Source organism: Trichomonas vaginalis, chromosome III (genome assembly GCF_026262505.1).
Source record: "Trichomonas vaginalis G3 chromosome III, whole genome shotgun sequence".
Taxonomy (NCBI): Eukaryota; Parabasalia; order Trichomonadida; family Trichomonadidae; genus Trichomonas; species Trichomonas vaginalis.
In genome coordinates this window covers 19378039-19400670 of record NC_067205.1, presented here as the reverse complement: position 1 = coordinate 19400670, position 22632 = coordinate 19378039, and the positions used below count along the sequence as shown (strand labels likewise).

Below are 22632 nucleotides of genomic sequence, written 5' to 3'. Positions count from 1 at the left end.
GTTAATTCTGTTCATTCAATTAATTTAGCAACATCATCTTTCATAATGGCAAAATTAATCGAATTTTCTTGGAAAACATCTACCGTGAATTTTTTATATTTCATTTTATTAAATTCGTAAAGCAGTCCTGTATCCAAAATAAAGTCATATTCTTTATATAAAAGAAAAGCAAACTTCGGATTAATATCATAATCATGTTTGATGCCATATTCGTGGTATATCTTTTTGAATATTTCCCAATACGCTCTTAAATAACCTATTCTATAATCGCAAGCAAATTGGATTTGAATAATAATTTCTTCTGGTGAAAATAATTTGTTTTCTAGTAAATTCTTTTTAATCTTTTCGTAAACTTTATCAATTTCTTCTTCTGTATTAGATTTAATAGTGTAAAGAGAATTAAATGCATCAATATAATCTTTGCACATATGTAGAAGTATATCATAATGTCTTGTTAAATTTTGGCATTCGCTCATTAAATTTTTAAGGTACCTTTCTGACCAAACTGTTTGTATCGTCAAGGTAAGTGTTTTGCTAGATATTGCAAGATATTGGCCAAATTAGGTAAGTAATTATTCCTTTAATTTTTAGAATAGTTATCTTGTATTTAAAGGCAAATTAAGGATGCACTTACCTCTTTCTGACACTCTCTCAAAAAGAGATATACGGACGTGAAGAGGCATAAAAAATAAAACCTTAAACAGGAAATTTGAGAGAATGTCAGAAAGTGGTAAGTGCGCCCTTAAATAGCAGAAAAATATATCAGCCTATATAGCTTTAGTGTCAAAAAAATTGAGACAATGACAGAAAGATGTAAATGCAATCTTATGTGCAGGAAAATAGATAAATATATCAATATATGTATACAGAAAACTACAAATTATACTCAATTTAAATCCTTACCAATAATATTAGAAACCAGGATTGAACCCTCTCTCAATGTAATCATTATTGAGAATGAACCATTTGCAAACCCTCAAACATAATCAATGATTTTATTTAAGTCAATAAATTTAAAGAATCATATAAGCTGAACATCTGGACAATATTGGGATATTCACCTTTATTTTCATAATAAATGATTTCGAATTTTTTATCTTTTACTAAATAACAAAACAGAAATAAAAAATTTACCAAAAAGAAAATTTATAGATGGACAAAATGAACAAATTTTATTTCCTTTCTTTGGTACAAATAATAATACGATTTCAAGATCTCCTTCACATGGACTTAAGTCAATGAACTTTAAATTATTTTTAAAAGATTCTGTTCCTTGATCTGATGTATAAACTGTTCCATGATCTGTAAGAGGCAAAGATGAATCAATACTACATTGATAATCACTGTATCCTTCAAATAAAACTCCATTGTTATTATTTTGGAAAGATGAATTGTAAATATCAAGTCTATTCCAAAAAACATAAACTAATCCTGAAATACCATCTTGAGAATTATTTATATAATTACATTTGTCTATTATTCCTGGAGAATAAGAAAAAGCAGTAATCAATCCGTCAGTTGCGTTTAAATTCTCAAAATTACAAAATGAAACATTTACTGTTGATTCAACATAATCATATTTAAAACCCGCACAAGCTAATAATACATTTAGAAACGTTTATTTTTGAAAGTGATACAAAACTACTTCTCTGGTAAATCATTGCATCATCTGAACTATTTCCTCCATTAAAAATTGATCCTTGGAGGATTGTACTGCTGATATTGTTCGAGAAATAAGCAAATTGACCTTTTGAAGGAGTTTTACTTTCAAATGAACAGAACTTATCAATAATAATGTCATTTTTACTAGAACTTTTAATATATACTGTACCCGGACCATGTGAAAAAATGTTTTCGCAAAGTAAAATCGAGTAATCATTTGTATCTTCGAAGAGGAGATTGACGTTACCTGGTGGTGGGTGTGGTGTGGTTCGGAAACGCACACTTATGATAGAATGAAGATTTGGGGTTGTTATGCATAGTTCTTACCTCGTGTTCATATAAGAAGGAGTTGGTATGCTCTAATTGTTAATTAGGAATAAAATTTATATGCAAGTATGGATTTGGTGACACTGTTCAATACATGCAGAGTATTGGAAGCTCTTTATTTTTACGCTTGAACTTTTACAATTGAACTTTGTTTGCGTAAAGATATGAATTCTGAAAGAAGTATGAGGGTCTTGTATGACTTTGTACTTCTCCCATAGTTTCAATGTCTGTCAAACTTACCTGCCATGGACTCTTTCATAAAGTTCCATGAAATCGTCTTCGGACAATCCGGGGAAAAGTACAATGTCAGTAGAGAGTATCTCTTTACATCCTTATTAAACTCTTTGCTGTCTGTACACAAATGACAACTGAAAATGTTAAAGTGTCTGAGCTTCTTATAGAAATTCGACACATGTCTTTTCTCTATTCTTTAACAAAGGATGGAAGAAGCAAAGTCATCTAAGATAAGAAGACATATGAGGGCGTTTTCCAATCGTAAGATTGCAATTTCTTCGAAATGTATTCTATCTCTTTCTGTTTGTTTCTGAAGTGTTTCTTCTCTAATATTCTCTGCATTTCCTCATTTGGGTCTTTAAACTTAGAATTTATATACTCATTTATAGCATTAATACTTCAAAACTCTTCTTTGGTACTTCTTTATCCAATCTAACAACTCAGAGTCTTTTATACATACTAACTTAGACTTCTTTATATCTCTTTGAACGAATTGACGGTGGTCAAATTGACCAGAAGTACTACAAATGACTACAACTCAATAAAATGGGTTCTTCTCATCTAGTTCTGTGTTGTGTAGCCATTTTTAAGATAAGTGAAAGTCTACCCGACCCAGGTGGTGCAATTAGAACCTTGTTATACCATTCTGAGCAAATAAGAACTTGTCATGTATGGGTTTTATCTGAGCATTTTCCAACTTCCTCTTGTTTTATTTAAAACATTCTCAAATTTTTGTCAATGTCAGCAACTTTTTTTCTAACATATATTTTAGAAAAATTAAAATTTTTATCTTTTAGAAAAATGTCTAGCGATTTCGCTATCTATATTCGAGACAAACTTTTTGACAGCAAAACATCTGTAGACCATAAAATCTTACATAGTGTAAACAAGAAAGGTGAATTTGTTCTAAAGTTCTGTTTCTGGAATATGACAAGAACCATAAAACATTAAGCAGAGCAGTCTTAAAATTTGTCAATGACAGACGTGTTGACAGAGATGACGCCTCTTGGAGAGATGAAGTCCAACAAAACTTCTTAGAATGCAAAGAAGACACATGCACTGTTCTTGAAGATGAAATAGAAAACAAATAGAAAGCTATTAAAGGACAAAGAACTTTTACAAAAATATGGTTCTGAGAAGTTTGACATAACCACCAGAAAAGAAGAAAAGAAAAGAAAAGAAAAGAAAGTAGAAAAGAGAAGAAGAACCCGAGCCAGAGAAGAAGAAATTTGACATGTAAAAATAAAATTTTATTTTTAGAACATTTCTGGTCAATGTCAATGTCTCTTCTCCTTTAGGAGCAAACACTGCTTAGACTCTAAAATCTTTTTATCCCAATTTACCTTGAACTTCAACTATCTTAGACTCATAATATTCATAGTCGTTCTGCTTTCTTTGGTTCATAAGGTATAACAAGTTTGTATGCTTTGCCTTCTTTAAGGTTGAAAACTTCTGTCAAAACTTCTTTGACTGTTAACAAACCTTCTATGTCTAAGTCTTCAAATTTCGCACCATTTAGTCACAATAGCAAACTTAACTGGTTTCGATGTTCCAAACTTTGCTGAATGAAGACTTTTCAAAATGGTAGAGTAACATTCAAATATGTGAATGGGTCTAGTTCTCTTTAAGTCCTGACATGTACTTGTTTACTGAAGATGAATTTTTGTCATCTTTTCTATCGGATAAAAAAAATTTTTTTTTTAAATTTACTCAGAAAAATTTTCTTTGTATATAACACCATTCTGTACGTCTAAAAGACTTTTGACATTTGCCAAGAATGTTCGTTTAGACGCTGTCATTAACCATATTCTTGAACATATTGTTTATACGAATCGTACAATGACCTTTCATCTAAAACATCAAGTCAGTTTCATCTATGAACAGTTCATATACACTCTTGTTTGCTTCTAACAATGTTTGTCTCTCTTCGGTATGTGGAATTTGTCTTGGATTGAACTTTGAAATATCTAATGTCATAAAATAGAGAACAAGTGGTTGTAAAAGTCAGATGTCAAAGTTTCTGACAAAGCGTCAAAAATATTCGTATCTTGCATATGAGAATCTGACGTTCTGACAACTACATATCTTCTGTCAGAACTTTCTAACTTCATCGGAACAGCATTGTTTGAAACCATAATGAAGTTTGCAACATTTTCACAAACTCTTTGGTCTTTATACTTTCTTTCAAACACTCCAACTTTGTCTGTTATAAGACTCTTCAAAGCATCTGAGTTCAAAACTTTTTGTTAATCTATACTTTGAAGTTCGTTACATACTATAAGTTTCATATTCTCTATTGAAGTTAAATTTACCGCAGATGTTTTCTAAGTTTGTCATATTAGGGTTCGAATAGCCCTCTAACAGTTTGCATAAGATATCTGTAAAGAATGTGTTTTACCTGTTCCTTGTTTTCCAATTATAATGAGAGCAGTTTCATTCTTAGCACTTGGATGTTGTAAGATGTTTTGCAAACCACATAAGATATACTCATAAACCTTTTCGTTTCCATTGCATATAATTTCTTTGACATGGTCTAACCAAGCTTCTATAATATTTTCTTTCCATTCTACTTGTTCATATTTATATCCAGTGAAGATAGAATAGAAGTTTGGAGATGGTGTATAAACACTTTATACCACGAACTGAAAAATCTTCAAGTTTTGAACATAAGATATCCCAAGCATCTAACATCTTCTATGCCAACTTGTACGACTTTTATTTTTCTTAAGTTCTGTCTACATTCTTGTTCTGAAACTATTGTCGCTTTAGGTTTGTTAAGACTACATCCCATTCTTTCATAACATAACATTCTCGGGCAGAGTCGACATAAATGACTAAACGTTTCAAATTCTCGACTGCTTTGTTATAGTCTCGAAATGGACACATATTTCTGAATGTGTGGAAGTCATAAAAATCTGAAACATCTATTCTGTACATTTTTATAAAAAATAAAAAAAAATTTTTTTTATTCTTGACTTTGTTTTGCATTTGTTGCATTTGTTGGTTCTCTTAGCTATTTGTTGTTGAAGTGTTCTTGTAATACAATACTTTCACCAGTTGCATCTTCCAATTCGAAACTTTCTGCCGTCATTGACAAATACATAGGACATAAAAGTTTTACAGGAACAAAGTTTGCGTCAACTAAGGTTAAGTTTATGTTTGCTAAAGTGTTTGAGTTTACTAAAGCTGAAAACTCTGCATTCGAATGAACAATAGGCAAACCAGCAGAGAATGTGTTATTTATACGCATAAGTATCTTTTGGTCATAGTAGTTTCTGTCGACATTCGAATAACACTTTGAACCTAAGTTTGAAACAATATTAAAAATAGGTGTACTTAAAGTCAATGGAACAGACATTCCTTGTATGACACTTTTCCTGTTATAGGAAACTGTTGGTAGTAAAAACCAGATATAAGTTTTGTATTATAGCTCAATTGTTTATAGTAAACTCAGTCGACATCCAAAACATAATGAAACCTGCTCTAGTTGCAGCACATGTTACACCGTACTTAAAGTATTAAATAAGTCAACAAACCTGTTGGTGGTATATCTGAGTAAGTATCTTCAAAGGAGTATTTTTACCATTCACAACAATAAAATCTTCGGTCAAAAGAGCAAAACAAGCTTTAGTCGTCATTGTGTTTAAGGTTAGTTTACAATATCGTCCCTTGAGGACTTTGTAAGTTTGTTGTTATAGAATTATATGACTCAGGGTTTTTAGTCGTAATAGTATAAACCATTGGTCTCTCTGCCATTTACTTAGCAAATAAATTTAATATGAAATGTTGTGGTCGTCAAATATTTTTATAACGTCTGGGAAACTATATTTTAAGTTCAACGTTTCACCTCCTTTCATAACGTATATCTTGTCAATGACATTATATGAAACACCACAGCAACTAACGTCGGGTTCTATTTCTTTGATGTTTATATCGTCTGCCTCTGTCAAAAGTTTCAATAGTTCTTTCAAAACTTCATGAGGTGCAATGACATATGAGTTCACTTTTACAGGGTTGTGTTCGACCAAGTTTAACATTATACCTAAAGCTTGACAAATCTTCTCCTGAGTTTGAAGTTTGTCTTTCAGTTGTTGGTATTCGTTTCGAATATCTGCAACAGAACTTAAGTCTCTGCTAACTTCAGGGTATGTTGGTTGTTCTTTTACAGGAACAATTGTTATACCATCTTCGTCTTCGTATGTTTCCCCACTTCAACATCTCTTTCTTTGACATTGACAATAACACTTTGACTGTTTGTTTGAGTTGGTGAATTTAACTTCACATCTGCCACTGCCATTAAACCTTTTGAAACACTTACGCTTCTATTTTTCGGAAATGACATTTTACTTAGAATAAAAAGATGGACTATTGAGTATCTCTTCGAATTGAAGCAAAACAAAGTTTAACACACAAACAATACAATACATTGACAGAATAGTTCTTTATACAAACAATGAAAATGTTATAGAATAGCAGTCTTTGCTGAACCAAAATATTTTCATAAAGCAAAGAAAGTTGGTATAACTGAAATGGTGAAAGTTCTTGAAGCAGACAAAAATATAACTTCAAAACTTACAGATATTTCTAAAGGTAAGTTTATCATACAATATTATGTCAAACTGGCGTACTGTCAATATTTGACGAGAGAAGTCAGTTCAAGAACAACTACTGACCTGCTGCAAAAATCTGCTCGATGGAAGCTGTCGTTATGCCAATCTGAGGAGCCCCAGCAGGTTTCATCGAACGAATCTTCAAAAGAGCATCTTCCGTGAAAAGTGCTATTGGTTTTGTAAACTTCTTTGCTTCAATTCATCTGACCGTCTCTGTCACCAGTATATTGTATTTGTACAGTAACCAACAGTTGAAATACCACCCATAAAGTCTTCTGAGTCAGCAAATGGAATGCCAAGCCAAAAGTTTGAACGGTCTCCATTTGTATATTGAGTTTTTTGACCTCCTGTATGAGTCCATACTTTCACATATGGCATAATAGAACTTTGCATTTCAGGGTTAATGGTTGTTGTGAAGTTGTTGTTAAAGTTCATAGCATCTAATGTCAAGTTGTATGACCTCATATCCTCAACTGTAGAATATTCTTCTCTTGGATAATATTTGCCATCTATGTTTATATGATATTTAATACCAGGGTTGTAGAAACAAGAATAGTCATTTATAGTTCGTCTGAACAGTACAAACATAGTATCTGCATGTTTCATTGCAGTTGTTAAAGCAATATCTGTTCTTGCACCTGGGTCAGCACTTTGGTTTCCAACTTCACCTGCAAAGTCTTTGACAGATATTTGGTGTATAGGAAACATAAGTGGAACTGCAATATATTTGGCAGCTAAAGCATTTGAAATATCTGGTCCAACATATAGACTGCAAGTCTGCTTTCTATTCTCTTGCATTCAAATTTTCGCATGTGAACTTAACTGGGTCCCAAGCAGTTCCAGCAGCATTGAAATAATAGTTTACTTCAGTGTTGAAGTTTGAGAAACCAAAGTCTAAGTCAACTTTGTCTTTGCAAAAGTCACAGAACTTGGCTCCACCAGTTCCAGCTACAGTAATAGTGAATGGTCTTGTGTTGGTGCAATGACTAAGTATTTTTGCTTGGAGTAAGTTCGATAGAAATTTTTCCTGCCCAGTTTGGCAAGTATCTTAAAAACCTGAAGATGAGGAAAGATGACAAGGAACTCTAAGTTTCAGTTTTACTTTAGTAAAAGCATTTCCATCTGAACCAGAAAGGTTAACATAAACTCCTGGAACGTTAGGGTCAAGTCTTCTTATTTTCTCAATAGTTGCATATTGGTCTGTTTGTTCTCTAGCTTGTGGTTGTACTGAGTTCTCAAAGCGAACCATTCATAGTTTGCCCATGTTACTGTTTGAACTAAGTCAGAGTTAGAATATATCTTATATCCCATGAAAACTTCTGGAGCATATTGGTATCCGACATAGAAAATTCCATTGCAACCTTTCTTGTCAGACAACTTGGCAGAAGGTTTTATTTCAATGTCTTGTTCCACGTATAAGAATGAGTTGTCAATAGAAATAATATGAAACCTGTCGCAAGCAATATCTACTGTTGTTGAAGAACCTTCACCAAACTCACCTACATTTCCATAAGAAACAGCAGTTGTATATTCGTAAGTTCCAGGAACTATTTCTGACCTTCTAATGGCATTGTCGCATTCGTTATACCATTCGGAAACATTTCCGTTCATGGCATCCAAAACTGTTGGCGTTATATTCTGAGCGGCGTACATTTCATATGGGTAAAAATATAGAATAGTTGGATTTATGTGTCATAAAGAACCCACGTGGACCAAGCTTTACTTTCTTCCTGGCTGAGTTTTTAACTCTTCTTTTTCCTTCATTGCCACTACTTTCACTAGATGAAGTTACTTCTTCACTACTTTCACTTTGTTCTACTCTTCTCTCTTCTTGGTGTCGCTTTTGGTAACTTGCCCTCTGCTTCAAGTTGTTGCATCTTTGCCTCATGTTCACCTAGTAGTTGTAAATTTCCCATGTCCTTTTTGCCTTTGGGCTCTGGTCGCCCATCTCAGGTAACCTATATCCTAGAAAGATTTTGTCATAGTTTGTATTTGAGTCTTCGCGTATTGTTTGCATGACTCTTTCCTGAGTTTCCGTTCAAGCTCTTCAAACAGACTGTCCATATGGAATAACTCGTTTCCAAATATATGTTTTGTAGCCATTCTGGTTTTCTTTCCATGTACCAATAATATCTTTTGTGAATGGGAAAGCTTTTACCCAATGTTTCAGTCTTGCGTCATTTATTTCTGTAGTTGGTTTTATTTTGTCAAGAACATGTTTTTCAATACTAACATTTCATTGTACTGTCCATTTGAGTTTTCTTAAATATTCATCCCTTCTCGGTTCATTGTCTGCAAAGTAAGTTTTTATGACATTTTGTAAACTTTCGTTTGCAAGGTCATGTACAATAGGTTCTCTTCCTTCTGTCTCCCTAACTTTCTTCTAAACCTTCACCAAATATACCATCTTTATGGTTCTGTGTAGTTCTTTGAGATAAATGTTCTAGAACGTCAGGTGTTATATTTCCATCAGCCATGTTCATTTCATACTGGTCCAAAATATCTGCATCTTTCATATCTTTCAATGGCATTAAAGCCCGCTGAAAATACCAGCTATACTGGTTCACCATTCACTTCCATTGCGTCTACAACTTCTTGGAATTGTGGTTGTAAGTTTATGAACCACCTATCCGGGTTAGCTTTATGACCCCATCTCATTGTAGTTCATAGTCTGCAGAAACAAAAGTAGGTTTGTTTCCATATTGGTTAGGTTCTGAATGAACTTTAAACAATGTTTCATTCTACTATTGTTTTGGTGAAATTTAACCTTTTATTTTCACCGAGTTCAGCCAAAGATTGAACGTTATATGGTCGTAAGTAAAAAGGTTATTGTATTTGCGTACATTTTTTCAGTCTTCCATTCTATGCTGAATATTTTCATCGGTGTTGGAGTCTTTTGTATGTCGGCAAACATTTTTCGATATTCTTCTACCATGTCAGCCGAATTTCTTAGACTCTTGAAAGATTCCATATTCCCTCATACTCTTGTTGAGGGTCAAGATTTTCGGCTGTTCCAAATCTTCATCTAGTTCTGTGAAGTTAGTTTCCAAAGGAGGGACTTGTTGTTTCCTTCAGGCTCTTCTAGCTGTTGTTGCTGAACTATTTCTTCCATGTCTGGTTGTATCTGAACTTCTTCCTGTGGAGTTTCTTGTACCTCATCTGCTGGCATTTCATATATTCCGAGACCGTTTTTAAAAAGTTCCCAATCTAAGTCATCCGGACTCATAAACCTTTCTTCTTTCGTTCCGTCTCTATTTTTTACGCGTTTCATGAAGAGAGTTGAATATCATTTAGCTCTGACACCAAATATCTCGGAGTAAAATTCAGTCATGTCATTTGGATGATATGCTATTAAATCATATCCTTAGCGAGTTTGTATTTTCCAGGTTTGAAATTATATCCCATTTGGTGCTGACATAAAGCTAAATAGGTTCGGGTCAGTATTTCCTTCCTTGAACTTTCTAATAGCTTCTTTATATCTGTCACTAAAGTCAAGAGTAGCTGGGTAACCATAATTTCCTTTAGCATTTTTAAGAATCTTGGTTTCCTTGTTCTCTACTTCTTTTATGTCCTTGCTCTGTTTGTGGTTGTTGTGTGCAGGTTTTGAACTGTTGTTGCTGTGCTGGTTTTGTGTTGTGCTGATTTTGAACTGTTGGTTGTTGTTGTTGTTGGGATTTTGAACTGTTGTTGTTGTGTGGATTTTGAACTGTTGGTTGTTGTGTTGGTTTTGGTGCATGCCTGTGTCTGTGTCCATGTGACGATGTAAATGTTTTAGGTAGTCCTGGTGCAGGTGCTTCTCTTGAGGTTTGGTGGTATATAAGTTCCACTAGCTAGTATATAATTCCACGCTGTATAAGTTCCACAGCTGGCACATAGTTCCATCTGCAGCATAATGTCCTACCTGACTTTTTTTTTAAGAAAGCATTTACTAGGTCTGTTTTGGTCTGTTGTAACTTTTCTTGACTTTCCACAACAGTTGCTCTAACGGCGTCATAGGCACTTTGAACTGCCTGTCTCGTTGCTGCATCTGTTATTTTCGTCATATTTTGTGCTACTTCTCTTAACTCTTTGTCGAAACCTTCAGACTCAGTTTCTTTCCGATGAGAAGTCGTTCACTAGTTTCACCTTACTATGAAGAGCTTCGAAGCGTTCTTAAAGTCAGCATTCATTAAAGCTTCATTTGAACTGTCTTCATCCGCTTGTATTTTGTCCTTATTGACCCTATAAGTTGGGCTGCTTTAGCGTTGGCTTGGGCACTAACCAGTCATTATTAGCTTTTATATATTCTGCGCTTTTCATTGCCTTTTGCATGGCTGCGTCGTTATTTTTACTTTCTTGTGCTAAGTTTTCATACTGTACGGTTTGGTTTTGCAACTGTAAAAGTTTTTCTGCCTTTACATTTGCTTCAACTTCTTTTTTATACTCATCGCTATCCATATATGTCTTCAGGGCTTTTTGTTTTATTTCTTCATCTTTCAGTACTTTATATTGAGTAGTATGGTTTTTCAAATTTATAACATCTTGTTCCATTTTTGCTACTTCTGCTGCTTTTTTCTGACACTTTTTTCGCATATTCCTCTGTACTTAGTTCTTTCAGTTGTTCTCTTTCTTCTTTTTCTCTACGTTTAACTCATTGAGTTTCTTTGTTGTCTGTCATATTCTAGTTTCTTTTCGTTTTCACTTATTTGTTTCTGTATGTCTATGTTTGACTTTTTGACATTTGTTATTTGATTTTTGAGTGAACTCAAATTCATTTGACTTTGAGGGTTATAAGCTGTTCCGTCTGCGCTCCACCATAGCCTGCCATTTTCGCTAAAAGTGCCGCTCTTAAACCTCCACTCTGTGCACCAAAACTCGTTTAAAAGCATAGGGTTGCTTGACATTTGTTGCAACATAGTGGGGTCATTCATATTTGTTGTTGCAACTGTTGTTGTGGTGTCAGTTTTACTATTGGATGTTTCAATGCTCTCTTCCTCTTACGTATATTCTTACGTAGCTTACGTGGCATTTTAAGTGAAGTTAAAAAGCGGTTTTTGACAGATGTTTATATGACACTTTTGTTCAGCACAAAAAACTACTCGGTCAAAGTGTTGTCAGTTTTGTAAAATAACCGTCTTATCTCATTCCATAAGGGGAAAGGCTTCTCAAAGTATACTTCCTTGGAACGCCTGTAACTTTTCCTGTAGCGACGATAGACCCTTACTTCCGGACAAAGTTATACTAATTTTGGTGCTATAACAAAAAAGTCAACGGCTGCTCGTCCTCAGAAACTTTTTTTATGGCTAGAGGCGCCAACGCGCCTGGAACCCTCCGAATAAAAACTTCATTTATACTAAACATCTCAGGGCTAGAGGCGCAACGCGCCTGGAAGCCCCACTACCTTTTTTTTTTTTTTAACGAAATTACAGAATTATACTTAGAATCATTTTATGAATGTCAAAATTTAAGAGAAATTAATATTCCTAATTCAGTTACCAAAATAGCAATTCATGCTTTATGTATTGTATTTCATTAATTTCGATTTCAATCCCTCATTTGGTTACAAATTTAGGTTCATATTGTTTTGGACATTGTACAATTTAACAATTATTTCATTACAAGATAAGATCAACTATATTGGAGATTACTGTTTCAGTTTTGCACGAGTCTCAATGAAATTGATTGTCATTCATGGTCAATATTTTGTTCAAGTTGTTTTCGAGATTGCATGAACTTAAGAAAGTTTTCACTTAAAAATGAATCATTTACAATAAGTTCATTTATGTTTATGAATGATATCAATCTTGCATATTTTGATGGAGTAAATTGTTTCCATTGAAGAATATGGATTTTCACATTGTAATTCTATAACAAATGAAATCATTAAAAATGTTACTAGATTAGGCTCCAATAGTTTAGAATGTTGTCATGATATTACAACAATTCCAAAGAAAATGATATCCATAGAGATTTCGCAATTTTGTAATTGTAAACTTTCAAAGACAATTATATTCTGTTGACAGTTGAATCAATAGGAGATTTGCATTTAGATCTACATCAATTGAAATTGTTCATTACTGTGGATCAACAGATTCTCAAATATCAATCAATATTTGAATCAGATCCAATAAAGTTTATGTTACTAATAAATATCAATTTGATACATTCTGTGTTTCAAAGTTATTCGAAAACAGTCATGTAACTTTGCCATCCTCACAGAAGACTATAACCCTATTCAATTTGCATTTGGAAGTCAAACACGACTTATTCGACGATCCAACTTATAATTGTTAATTTTATCAATAATTTGCTTTTTGTTTTGTTTTTAATTTAATAAATTTTGTTTGTATTTGTTGTTACTAAATAGATTTTTAATCACATTTGAATATCGCTGATTAGAATTGGTATTAATTAATCACTAGTTTAGTTTTCATCCAAATTTCCCTATGATAGAATCGATATTTTTATAACGAAAATATTACATACATTCCCCGGAAAAATGTCGAAGGCAGGAAAAAGCTGTCGAAGAAACGATAGAAACATAGTGCATACCTTCTTTTTGGGAATTAAATCTGTTGAATAAAATTTACTTTTAATTAAAGACTAAATATCAAAATAAATGTTTATCCATAGCATAATTGACTTAAATAGCAATATACCTGCCTTTGAGTGAAAAAATGTGGTTTTAAAACATGATTTGCGAGTTTTCATCAAAACGAGGATATTATTGATAATAAACTATCCCCTCAAAGTACATTGTAAGATACCATTTTCACTGCATATACTCTGAAAATTTCTGGAATTTCTTGAAAATCTTTGAATTTCAAGAAATCTGCATAAAACGGGAATTAATTAAATATAAATGCATTGTTTTGATAGGAAAACAAAATTATAGCTGGAATGCATTCAATATTTTATCAATTGTTAGGAAATCGGATATCAGGTTGAAATTTTTTTGAGAATATCTTACAAGTGTAGTCCGAGATGGAAATCCATCGTGCTATGATGTTTTCCCTTCATATGGTTCTTCTCTGATCATGATCAGGCACCCTCTTCTCCGAACAACATTAAAAATGAAATGGGGAAGTAAAATTGAGAGAGGAAAGAGGAAGTATAAAATTGAAAAGGAGGAAGTAAAAATTGAAAGCATTGCTCACGGCCTTATTACACAACTTTAATATATTCTTATAAAGGAGAATGAATTGATTGAATTCAATTTTGATTTCTCAAATGTGATTAAATTTGTCTCATTTCATACTAAATAGATTATAATCATAGTTTATATCATTATTATATCATTTATTAAAAACTTCTACTGCTTTATTCAATAAACAATAAAAGGTAACTAAACTCCTTTCGCCGATTCGATTTGCCCCATATTAAAATATAGCTTGCATATGTAGAAGAAAAGCTAATTTTGAAGTACGCCCGAAATCCACCAACAGGATTTCGAGCTACTAAAAAGGTACTTTTAAATGTGATTTTTTTATAAAAAATTAAAATTTATTTTAAGATCAGACTAAAAACTAATTTTATGAAAATCTATATCGACAAATTTATTACTTATTGGGTATATAGATTTTTTGATTATGGCGATTATGTCTGATATGCTTCCAATAAGCCAAAACACATTTCATACTGATTTCTATAAAAGGTATCCTTTATTATAGAAGTGTAAGCTATATCTGTTTTGTTTTTTATTATAACAAATTCAAAATTCTCTTATAAGGACTAAGTGAAATCTGTATTATTAAATCATTAGCTAAATGAAGGTTCAAATAGAAAGTAAATAATCATTATATGATACTGAAACCAAATAGTTTTTAATAAAAGATAACACGCTGAAATTATTGAGTATTTGCAAATCTCAAAAATCTATTGGTGAATTTGGCTCAACTTTTAAAATTATAACATCCATATCAAATCATAAAAGCAGCAAAAAATTAAAGCCAAACCTATCGCCCAATTTTTTTTTGATATTTTGATTTTTGAGGTATATACTTTTAAAAAGTGGATTTAAAGCACTGATGAAAAACATTAACTTCTGTCGTTATGATTATTGATTTAGACAATAATGATTTTAATCTTTGATATCAAAACACTAAAGTCATCTTTTTAACATTTGCTTGGTAGCATTAACTCAAGTCTAAAGTACTATTTTATGTGGCACTCTTAGAATTTTTGTATTTATTGTACACGCTGAAATAGTACCATTAAAGTTATGGCGGACTTTCAAAAAATAGTTTGGTCACCTTTTAACAATATATTTTTGAATTGAAAATAATAGACCAATTTATATTCAATTATCAATTCCTCTCTTTGTTGTAATATTTTGTTAATGATTTTGATGTCATGATTTTTGACCTTTATTTTAGAAATCAATCTTTCATTTTTGAATGTGATCGTACTTTCTGGGGATCTGGAGCAATTATGAGTGGTATTAAAAAAATATAATTCAGTAGAATTTAAACATGAAAATATATCAGATGTAAGTCCACTACGAGATTGCGCAAATTTTCAAAATTTATCGCTAAATCCATTTGTCATAACTTCATATTAGATGAATCCGGCTGCTTATGATTGATACTCTATTACTATTTCCTTTATATACAGATCATTTGAGATTTCAGCAAACGCATCAAATCTAAATTTTACATTCCAAAACAACAGAAAAAAAAACAGCTTTGTTACTATAGTACATGTTCCATGGTAAATTAAATCTTGTACTTATATCACGTATTGTAATGAGTTCTTGCCTTAGTTGCTTATTTCAAATTAATTCTAGTGTTCCCCCAGTCTTTTTTTACTTTTGTAATGATTTCTTCGCTGCGTTTTCACTATCAATTAGTTGTATTTAAGAGATATGTTCATAGATACGAAGATCAAAATCCGTTTGGCCTTTATTATGAAGGAATTGATCCTCCTTCTGTTGTTATTTCAGGCAAAAACCAACAAGTTGCTCCAGCAGAGAACAAATGCTTGCATACGTCTGCAAATTCGTCAACCTTCATGATAGAGCAGTTAAATTCGAAAATACAAGTGATACTCTCGATTTTACTTATTGAAAATATTTTTCCCAAGGTCCAGGTACAGTATATATTAAAAATTCTAGTAATACTACCATTATTATTGATAATTCTGTTCATTTGAAAGCCAATTTCCTTCACATGCCAATTTCTTCATTTCAATGGCAATATCAACAGTACAATCCTCCAAGGATCAATTTGTAATGGAGGAAATAGTTCAGTTCCTTATATGATTTACCAATATCAAGGTTTTACATCACTTCTAAATCAAACATTTCTAACTGTATTTCACTAGATGAACCGAGTTTTGCTTATGTTCAAAGTCAATCTATAGTAAATGTTCATTTTGTAATTTTCAGAATTTAAAAGCATCTCAATCGATAATTTCTGATATTTGGTTATGTCCAGGAAAAATTGGACTATGCAATTATATTAATAATTCTCAAGTTCAAAATTCGAAAGTTTGATTCAAATTGCTTTTAATAGACTTGATATTTTCGATTCAAACTTCAGAAACAATAGAGGCGGATATTTATTTGATGGAAATGGAATGGATATTATTATTTACATCGATGTAGTAATTGATGATCCAGATTTGGATCTAATGTTTTACATCAGAAATAGGAGAATCTTCATTTAAGATTATTTTTCTTTTCATAGATATAAGCCCATGCGAAGGAAATTTTGATTTTGCATTATTATTTGACCAAAAGAAAGAAAAGAAAAAATTGTTCATTTCGTCCATATATAAATTTTATTTCTGGTAGATACTTTATTTCTGTTTTATTCTTAAGTTAATGACATAAACTATAGTTTATCTAATTTTCGGAACATGTATTTGTTTATGCTCATCAATGATTTTGCTAGACTTTGATTGGCATATTTAGTACTAATTCAATCAAAACTCAAATTCAGAAATTCGAGAAAAAGTGTGACATGATTCGCATTTATGAACAAATGATGCATTTATATCTTGTATCAAAATTAAATTATTTCATTTTCGTCGAAGTGTTCATCACTTGATATAAGAGATCGTTTGTAATTGTTCTACAATTGAAAGAATCAAACTTATTCAAACCACAAAATCAGTTTCAGAATTAGTTAAAGAATCATTAAGGATGCACTTACACCCTATGAATGACCATCAATTCTGATGTTTAAGGTTAATTTTCAATATCTCTTCATGCCAATTATCAAAAAATTGAATTAATGTCAGATGGGCGTGAAGAAGCCAAGAGCTTTCAAAGTTCTTGATATAGTTGCAAAATTCCATGATTCTTGTTTTTATTATTACAAGAGATTTCACTTCCAAAGATATTACAAATGAATTTCAAACTTTCAGAAACAATATATTTTCTATCAAGTGTTAAATTTATTATAGAAAATCATTTGAATCCATTTCTGTCAAAATTATTCATCTTGCTGTGGATCAACTGATTTCTCAAGAAACTTAAATCTATTCGGCTCAAACTTCGTTAGGGTTTATGCTATACTCAATAATCATTTTGATCCATTTATATGATCTCAAAGTAATCCGAAACCAGTTATGTAACTTTGTTATCATCACAGAAGATTATAATAAAATTTTGTTTTCATTTGGAAAATCTAACACGATCTTATTCGACGGTCCAACTTCTAATTATTATTATGTTAGATATTTTGAAACTTTTTTTTTATTCCAAAAACCATTAATAATTGATCCTTCGAGGAATGAACTGTGGATTTTTCTCAAGAAATAACACTAGTTTTACTTTTAAAATAAATAGAATTATCAATAAATAAATAAAAAAAGTTTTGGCAAACAAAGATCGAGTGGTCAACAGTATCTGTGAAATTAATTGTCGTATCTTGAAGGTCGATAAGTTTGTTTTCTACTGGAGTGAGATTTTGGTTTCGCCTGAAATTATTGTAGAAGGAAGATTAATTCTTTCATTTAAATGGTACCAAAAACACAATCTTGATTTTCATAACTAGAACAAATTTCTTGAATACAACAAAAGATTTTATTTTTTTATCGTTACTAAATAACAAAGAAGGCGTCAATATATTGCAAAAAGAAAATATATAGATTGATAGAAGAACAAATTTTCTTTTCGTTCTTTTGTGCTAATAATACAACAAAACCAAAATTTGCTTCACAAGGGCTTATATCAATAAAATTAAAGCTAATATTAAATGAAGTCTCTCCATTTTCTGATGTCTGAACAATATATCCAGTATATGAAAAATCATAATACTACATCGATATAAACAAATATATTCATCATATCCTTCAAAACATAACTCCGACTTTATTCTGTTGATTCTTTTTGGAAAGATGAATCGAAAATTTCAAGTCTTTTAATTGAAATAAAATTAATCCATAACATCATTGTTTTGAGAATTATTTATGAAATTACATCGTTCCATTTTCCAAAACAATCAACAAACTTAATTAAAGTTGAGTGAGTGCTTTTAAATTCTCAAAATTACAAAATGAAACATTTACTATTGATTCACATAATAATAACTAAAACCGTAGAACCTGCTGATATACAGTTAGAAAGTTTGTTTTGAAAGTGATCAAAACCTTATTCTGGTAAATCATATCACACGAACTATTTCCTCCTTTACAAATTGATCCTTGGAGGATTGTACTGTTGATTTTGCCTTCGAAATGTAAATTGCCATTGAAGAGTTTGACTTTCAAATGAACAGAATTTATCAATGGTGATTAAAGTATCATTACTAATTATTAATTATACTGTACCTGGACCTTTTGAAAAAGTTTTCAATAAGTAATATCGAGTAACATTTTATCTTGAATTTAACTGCTCTATCTTGTAAGGCTGATGAATTTGCAAATGTATGCAAAGCATTTATTCTCTGTTGGATCAATTTTTTTTTCACCTGTAAGACTAGAAGGAGGATCAATTCCTTCATAATAAAGACGCCAAATACTATTTGTATCTTCTTCTCTATGGAAACCTCTGAAATCAATAGATATGAGCTCTGCAATGATTTTAAAACTCATTGCAAACTATTAAAAACTGGGGTAACACCATCAGTCAATTTCCTTCATTATTCATTTAAAAAATCGAAATTAAGAAACATGCATGGGAAGATTATTTAAACAAAATAAAATGGAAATATGAAAAGATATTGGTTAAATCTTTGAAGATTTTGTCCCTAAATAAGTGGTTGTCAATAGAATTTGAGTCTATCACCATTCCAGTTGATTTCGAGTTCATTGAAATCACAATATGTAAAACTGGATCGACACTTGGGGCGTAAAGAGGAGATAGTGACGGATTGGATTTTCTGCTTGTCAATAAACGTTTTATCTCACTATTGACAAATCGCCTTGCAGCAACTGAATTAAAAATTCGATTTGCTCCAACACATGGCTGCCTGGCAAAGCGTAGTTCATAAATTTGGCCGATTATCATATGGAATGGATGTTATGAACATTCTCTGATTCGTTTGTTTTTTTAATGGTTCAATGGCTCCAATCTTTTAAGTGGAGTAGACGAGCTATGTGATAAAGTTTGAGATGGGTTTCTCTTAGGATAAAAACCAAAGCAGATCTAGCACTTTTGTAAATTAATGAATCGCTTGGGTTTGTGCCTGTATTGCTTCCTTTTATTGATCTCCTGAATAAATTGCTCATTTGCGCGTGCGAGACTATTCACAAAAGATCTCATAACAAGAAAACGAATCTTTGAAACTTCGATAATAGAATTTACAAAATTTTAGCACGTTGTAAAACAATAGCGATAATAAACAGATTATTCTTAATAAAATAATAGTTCATTCTGTATAAGAAAAGATTTTAAAAAAAAGGCAAAACTCGAAAAATTTGCAAAAAGCAATAATCAAAATATTCTTTTGATCATGCCCCCAATGGTATAATCATCTTTTATACCATATCTGAGTGATATCTGTTACAGTCTTAGCTCAATTTTATAAAAAATGTTTATCGAAAAATCAAACCAAACACAGAACATATCTTCAATAGATGAAAAAACGAAATACTTAGAGATCCATGCATAAACAGAGCAATGATTTCATCTCAATTTTGAATGAGAGAAATATATTTTCATATTGAACGTTAATGATGACTCTTAAAAGCAATTATATAATTAAAAAACATAGATAGTAAATTTAAATTAAAAATTAACAATTATATATATAAATTTAAAATGGTGAAATTTCTTGGAGTTTTTTGGAAGATTTCCTGCTCTTGGAGGAACAGTGTTTCTTTTCAAGGCTCAGTTCTTTATATAGTTCAATTACTGATGTTTCATTTTCAAATTCATCCCAAATTTTTTCACAAAATTTAATTCAAATTTTTCTGATGAAATTCCCATGAATGTTCTTTAACAAACGAATGATCAACAACGAGCTTGATCTCTCTAGACTGTACATCTTTTGTTTCTTTTGCAATCGACTTCTATTTGAGAATCAACTCTAGAAATGAAGAATCTTCGGAATTTTCGTATTTTATCTTTCTTTGTTTTCTGTTTTTCTTTGCATCTCTTAGTAATTGAGCCAATCTTCGTCTTTTTAGGTGTTGATGGTTCTTCTGGTATTTCTGTTTGTATCACTTCTTCGTTTGTTTCATCAATATTTCTTGATCTTGTCCGAAGAAAAAGAAAATGACAAATTTCTTGATTTCATTCTTTTGTTTTTGTTTCTGGTTTCTTTTTATCAAATATACAAAGGAAATGATGTTAAACTAACAGGCTTTATATATTCTTTGGATATCTGCATGTATTTTAATTTGATTTCCGTTTCAATAGGATTTTTTCTTTGAATTTTGAAATGTCAGAATTCGGATAAATGAAATCGATATTTTCGTCAATAATGTATCAATTATCTTCAAATAAACTGTTTGATCTTTTGGATTAATACCATCAAACTCTATCCTCTTCAGTGTTTGTGTTTTCTACAAAATTAATAAAATATTTTCATCATTCGAAACAATTCAATATCAGCAATGTTTCTATATTTATCTTGTTAATGATTGTAATATTGAATTGAAATTCTTTCCAAGATAAATGTTATTACAAAGAGAAAAGAATTTTTGAATATTTTTGAGAAAGTCAACAAAACAACTGATTGACTGTGGTTATTCTCTTTGAAACAATTATTGAGTGAAATTTCTGTTAAATTCTTGTTTGTCTTCAAGAAATTGAAAAATTTCGAATCAACACTGTTGAAATCCCATTTTAGAGACTTTAATTTAGTATAACTCTGATTCTGTAAAGCTATATATAGTTTTTGCCAGTCTTCTTCTGTTGCAGTTATATTAGTAATTGATAAATTTAAAAATGAATTGCAATTTTCCATCAAAAATGAAAAAATAAGACGAAAGACACAAGTCATTGAACTTGATAAAGTCTGAAATAACTGTTGTTAATGAATTTGGTAGTTTTTGTTCGGAAAATTTGCTTAAAACATTTTATTTCTTGAAACATTGAGATATTTAATGCTCCAAGATACTTTTCTGCATAATCAAACAAATCCGTTAGTTCTAAATCAACGTTTTCTAATGCTAATGATTCAATAAATTTTAATTTTGGAAAAAGTTGTTCAAAATTGATTCCTTTCATATTTGAGATATTTAAACTTCGTAAACTATTCAAATGATGGTTGGAAGAGACTTGTTGAGAAGAATCGATAAGAACCAGAATGAAGTGCATTATTGAATCCAAAGATGTAAGACTAGTACTATTTGATAGTTCTTCTAGTATTGTTAAGATTTGAAACAATCATATTCGAATCTATAAATTTAAATTTGCAAATTGAGGTTGATATTTTTGATTATAGATTTTAAGAGATTTATATTTCAGATGTTAATTCTCCTCGTATTTGTATTGATTTTATACTGGTGTATTGCATGAAAACGCCTGCTATATGTTGAATTATATTTTTTGGGAGTTTTGAATCAATAATTTAGTATATAGATGAGATATCATTGGTATACAATAGCATAAGCTAGAAATGTACTTATCCAACTTGGGGAATTGATGAAATCAAGTGTTTCGGAATTTTTATCTAGAATAATCGCGAAATATTGAAAAACTTTTGAATCTAATGAAATTTTGGATATTTTTATGTGATATTATAATCTGTTTAGTATTGAAAAATCTCGTAGGAAAGTGACGTTATATAAGTTTCTGGGTGAAATCATCGAGTATTGCTCGCTTTTTGAGCAATATTTTTGTATTTGATCTGAATAAAGTTAAATTACATTGTCAAAATTGTTAGATTCAATTTGAATTTTTATTTTTGAATTTGATTTGTAAAACTTGGTCTTCTAACAATTTTGCTGCACGAAGTTTGACCCAAGCTATATAATTCTAACTATTTTCTTTCCTGTATCATCATAAACTAATAGGAATTCTGGTGAAATTATTAATAACAATTTGAGTTTTTTGTGTTTCATCGAATGATACTTGTGCTTCTGTGATATACAGTGGTTTCATATTGCGTTTCAAGCAATCGTTCATAGACTAATACCATGGTTCTGAAACATCCGAAATCACTAAACGGTCATCAAATGTTGCAAGACTCTGCTAGCCCTGTCTATAAGGGTTCTAGCGATGTTCGAGCAATACCACAATTTGTCAACCTCTCAAATTTCATACACGATGTTGACAGCAAAAAGGATAAGCAAAAACAGCTAAATGAAAAAGAAAATTACGAAATTGCAAAACCTGACTGACGATTTATTAGGTGCAATCGATAAAAAGAAACAGAAGTGAATCATTCCATTACTAAAAAGAAGCTTTAGCATGAATTTCTAAATA

The 22632-nt window shown here is 31.2% G+C and overlaps 1 protein-coding gene and 1 pseudogene across 2 annotated transcripts, besides 5 other annotated features; both read right to left on the bottom strand.

The window, feature by feature from the left end:
- Positions 1–11: 11 nt before the first annotated feature.
- TVAGG3_0730300 (spectrin binding) lies at positions 12–476 on the bottom strand (the record flags this gene model as incomplete). Its single annotated transcript, XM_001314684.1, has 1 exon — positions 12–476. The coding sequence occupies one exon, from the start codon at positions 474–476 to the stop codon at positions 12–14; it is 465 nt and encodes a 154-aa protein (XP_001314718.1).
- Positions 477–622: 146 nt separating this feature from the next.
- Positions 623–741: a mobile genetic element.
- Positions 714–746: a mobile genetic element.
- A 1329-nt stretch (positions 747–2075) lies between these two features.
- Positions 2076–9547: a mobile genetic element.
- Positions 7502–8486, bottom strand: TVAGG3_0730270 (annotated as a pseudogene). Its single transcript has one exon. A coding segment is annotated over exon 1 (985 nt).
- A 4602-nt stretch (positions 9548–14149) lies between the features above and the next one.
- Positions 14150–15068: a mobile genetic element.
- A 1886-nt stretch (positions 15069–16954) lies between these two features.
- Positions 16955–17062: a mobile genetic element.
- The last annotated feature ends 5570 nt before the right edge of the window (positions 17063–22632 follow it).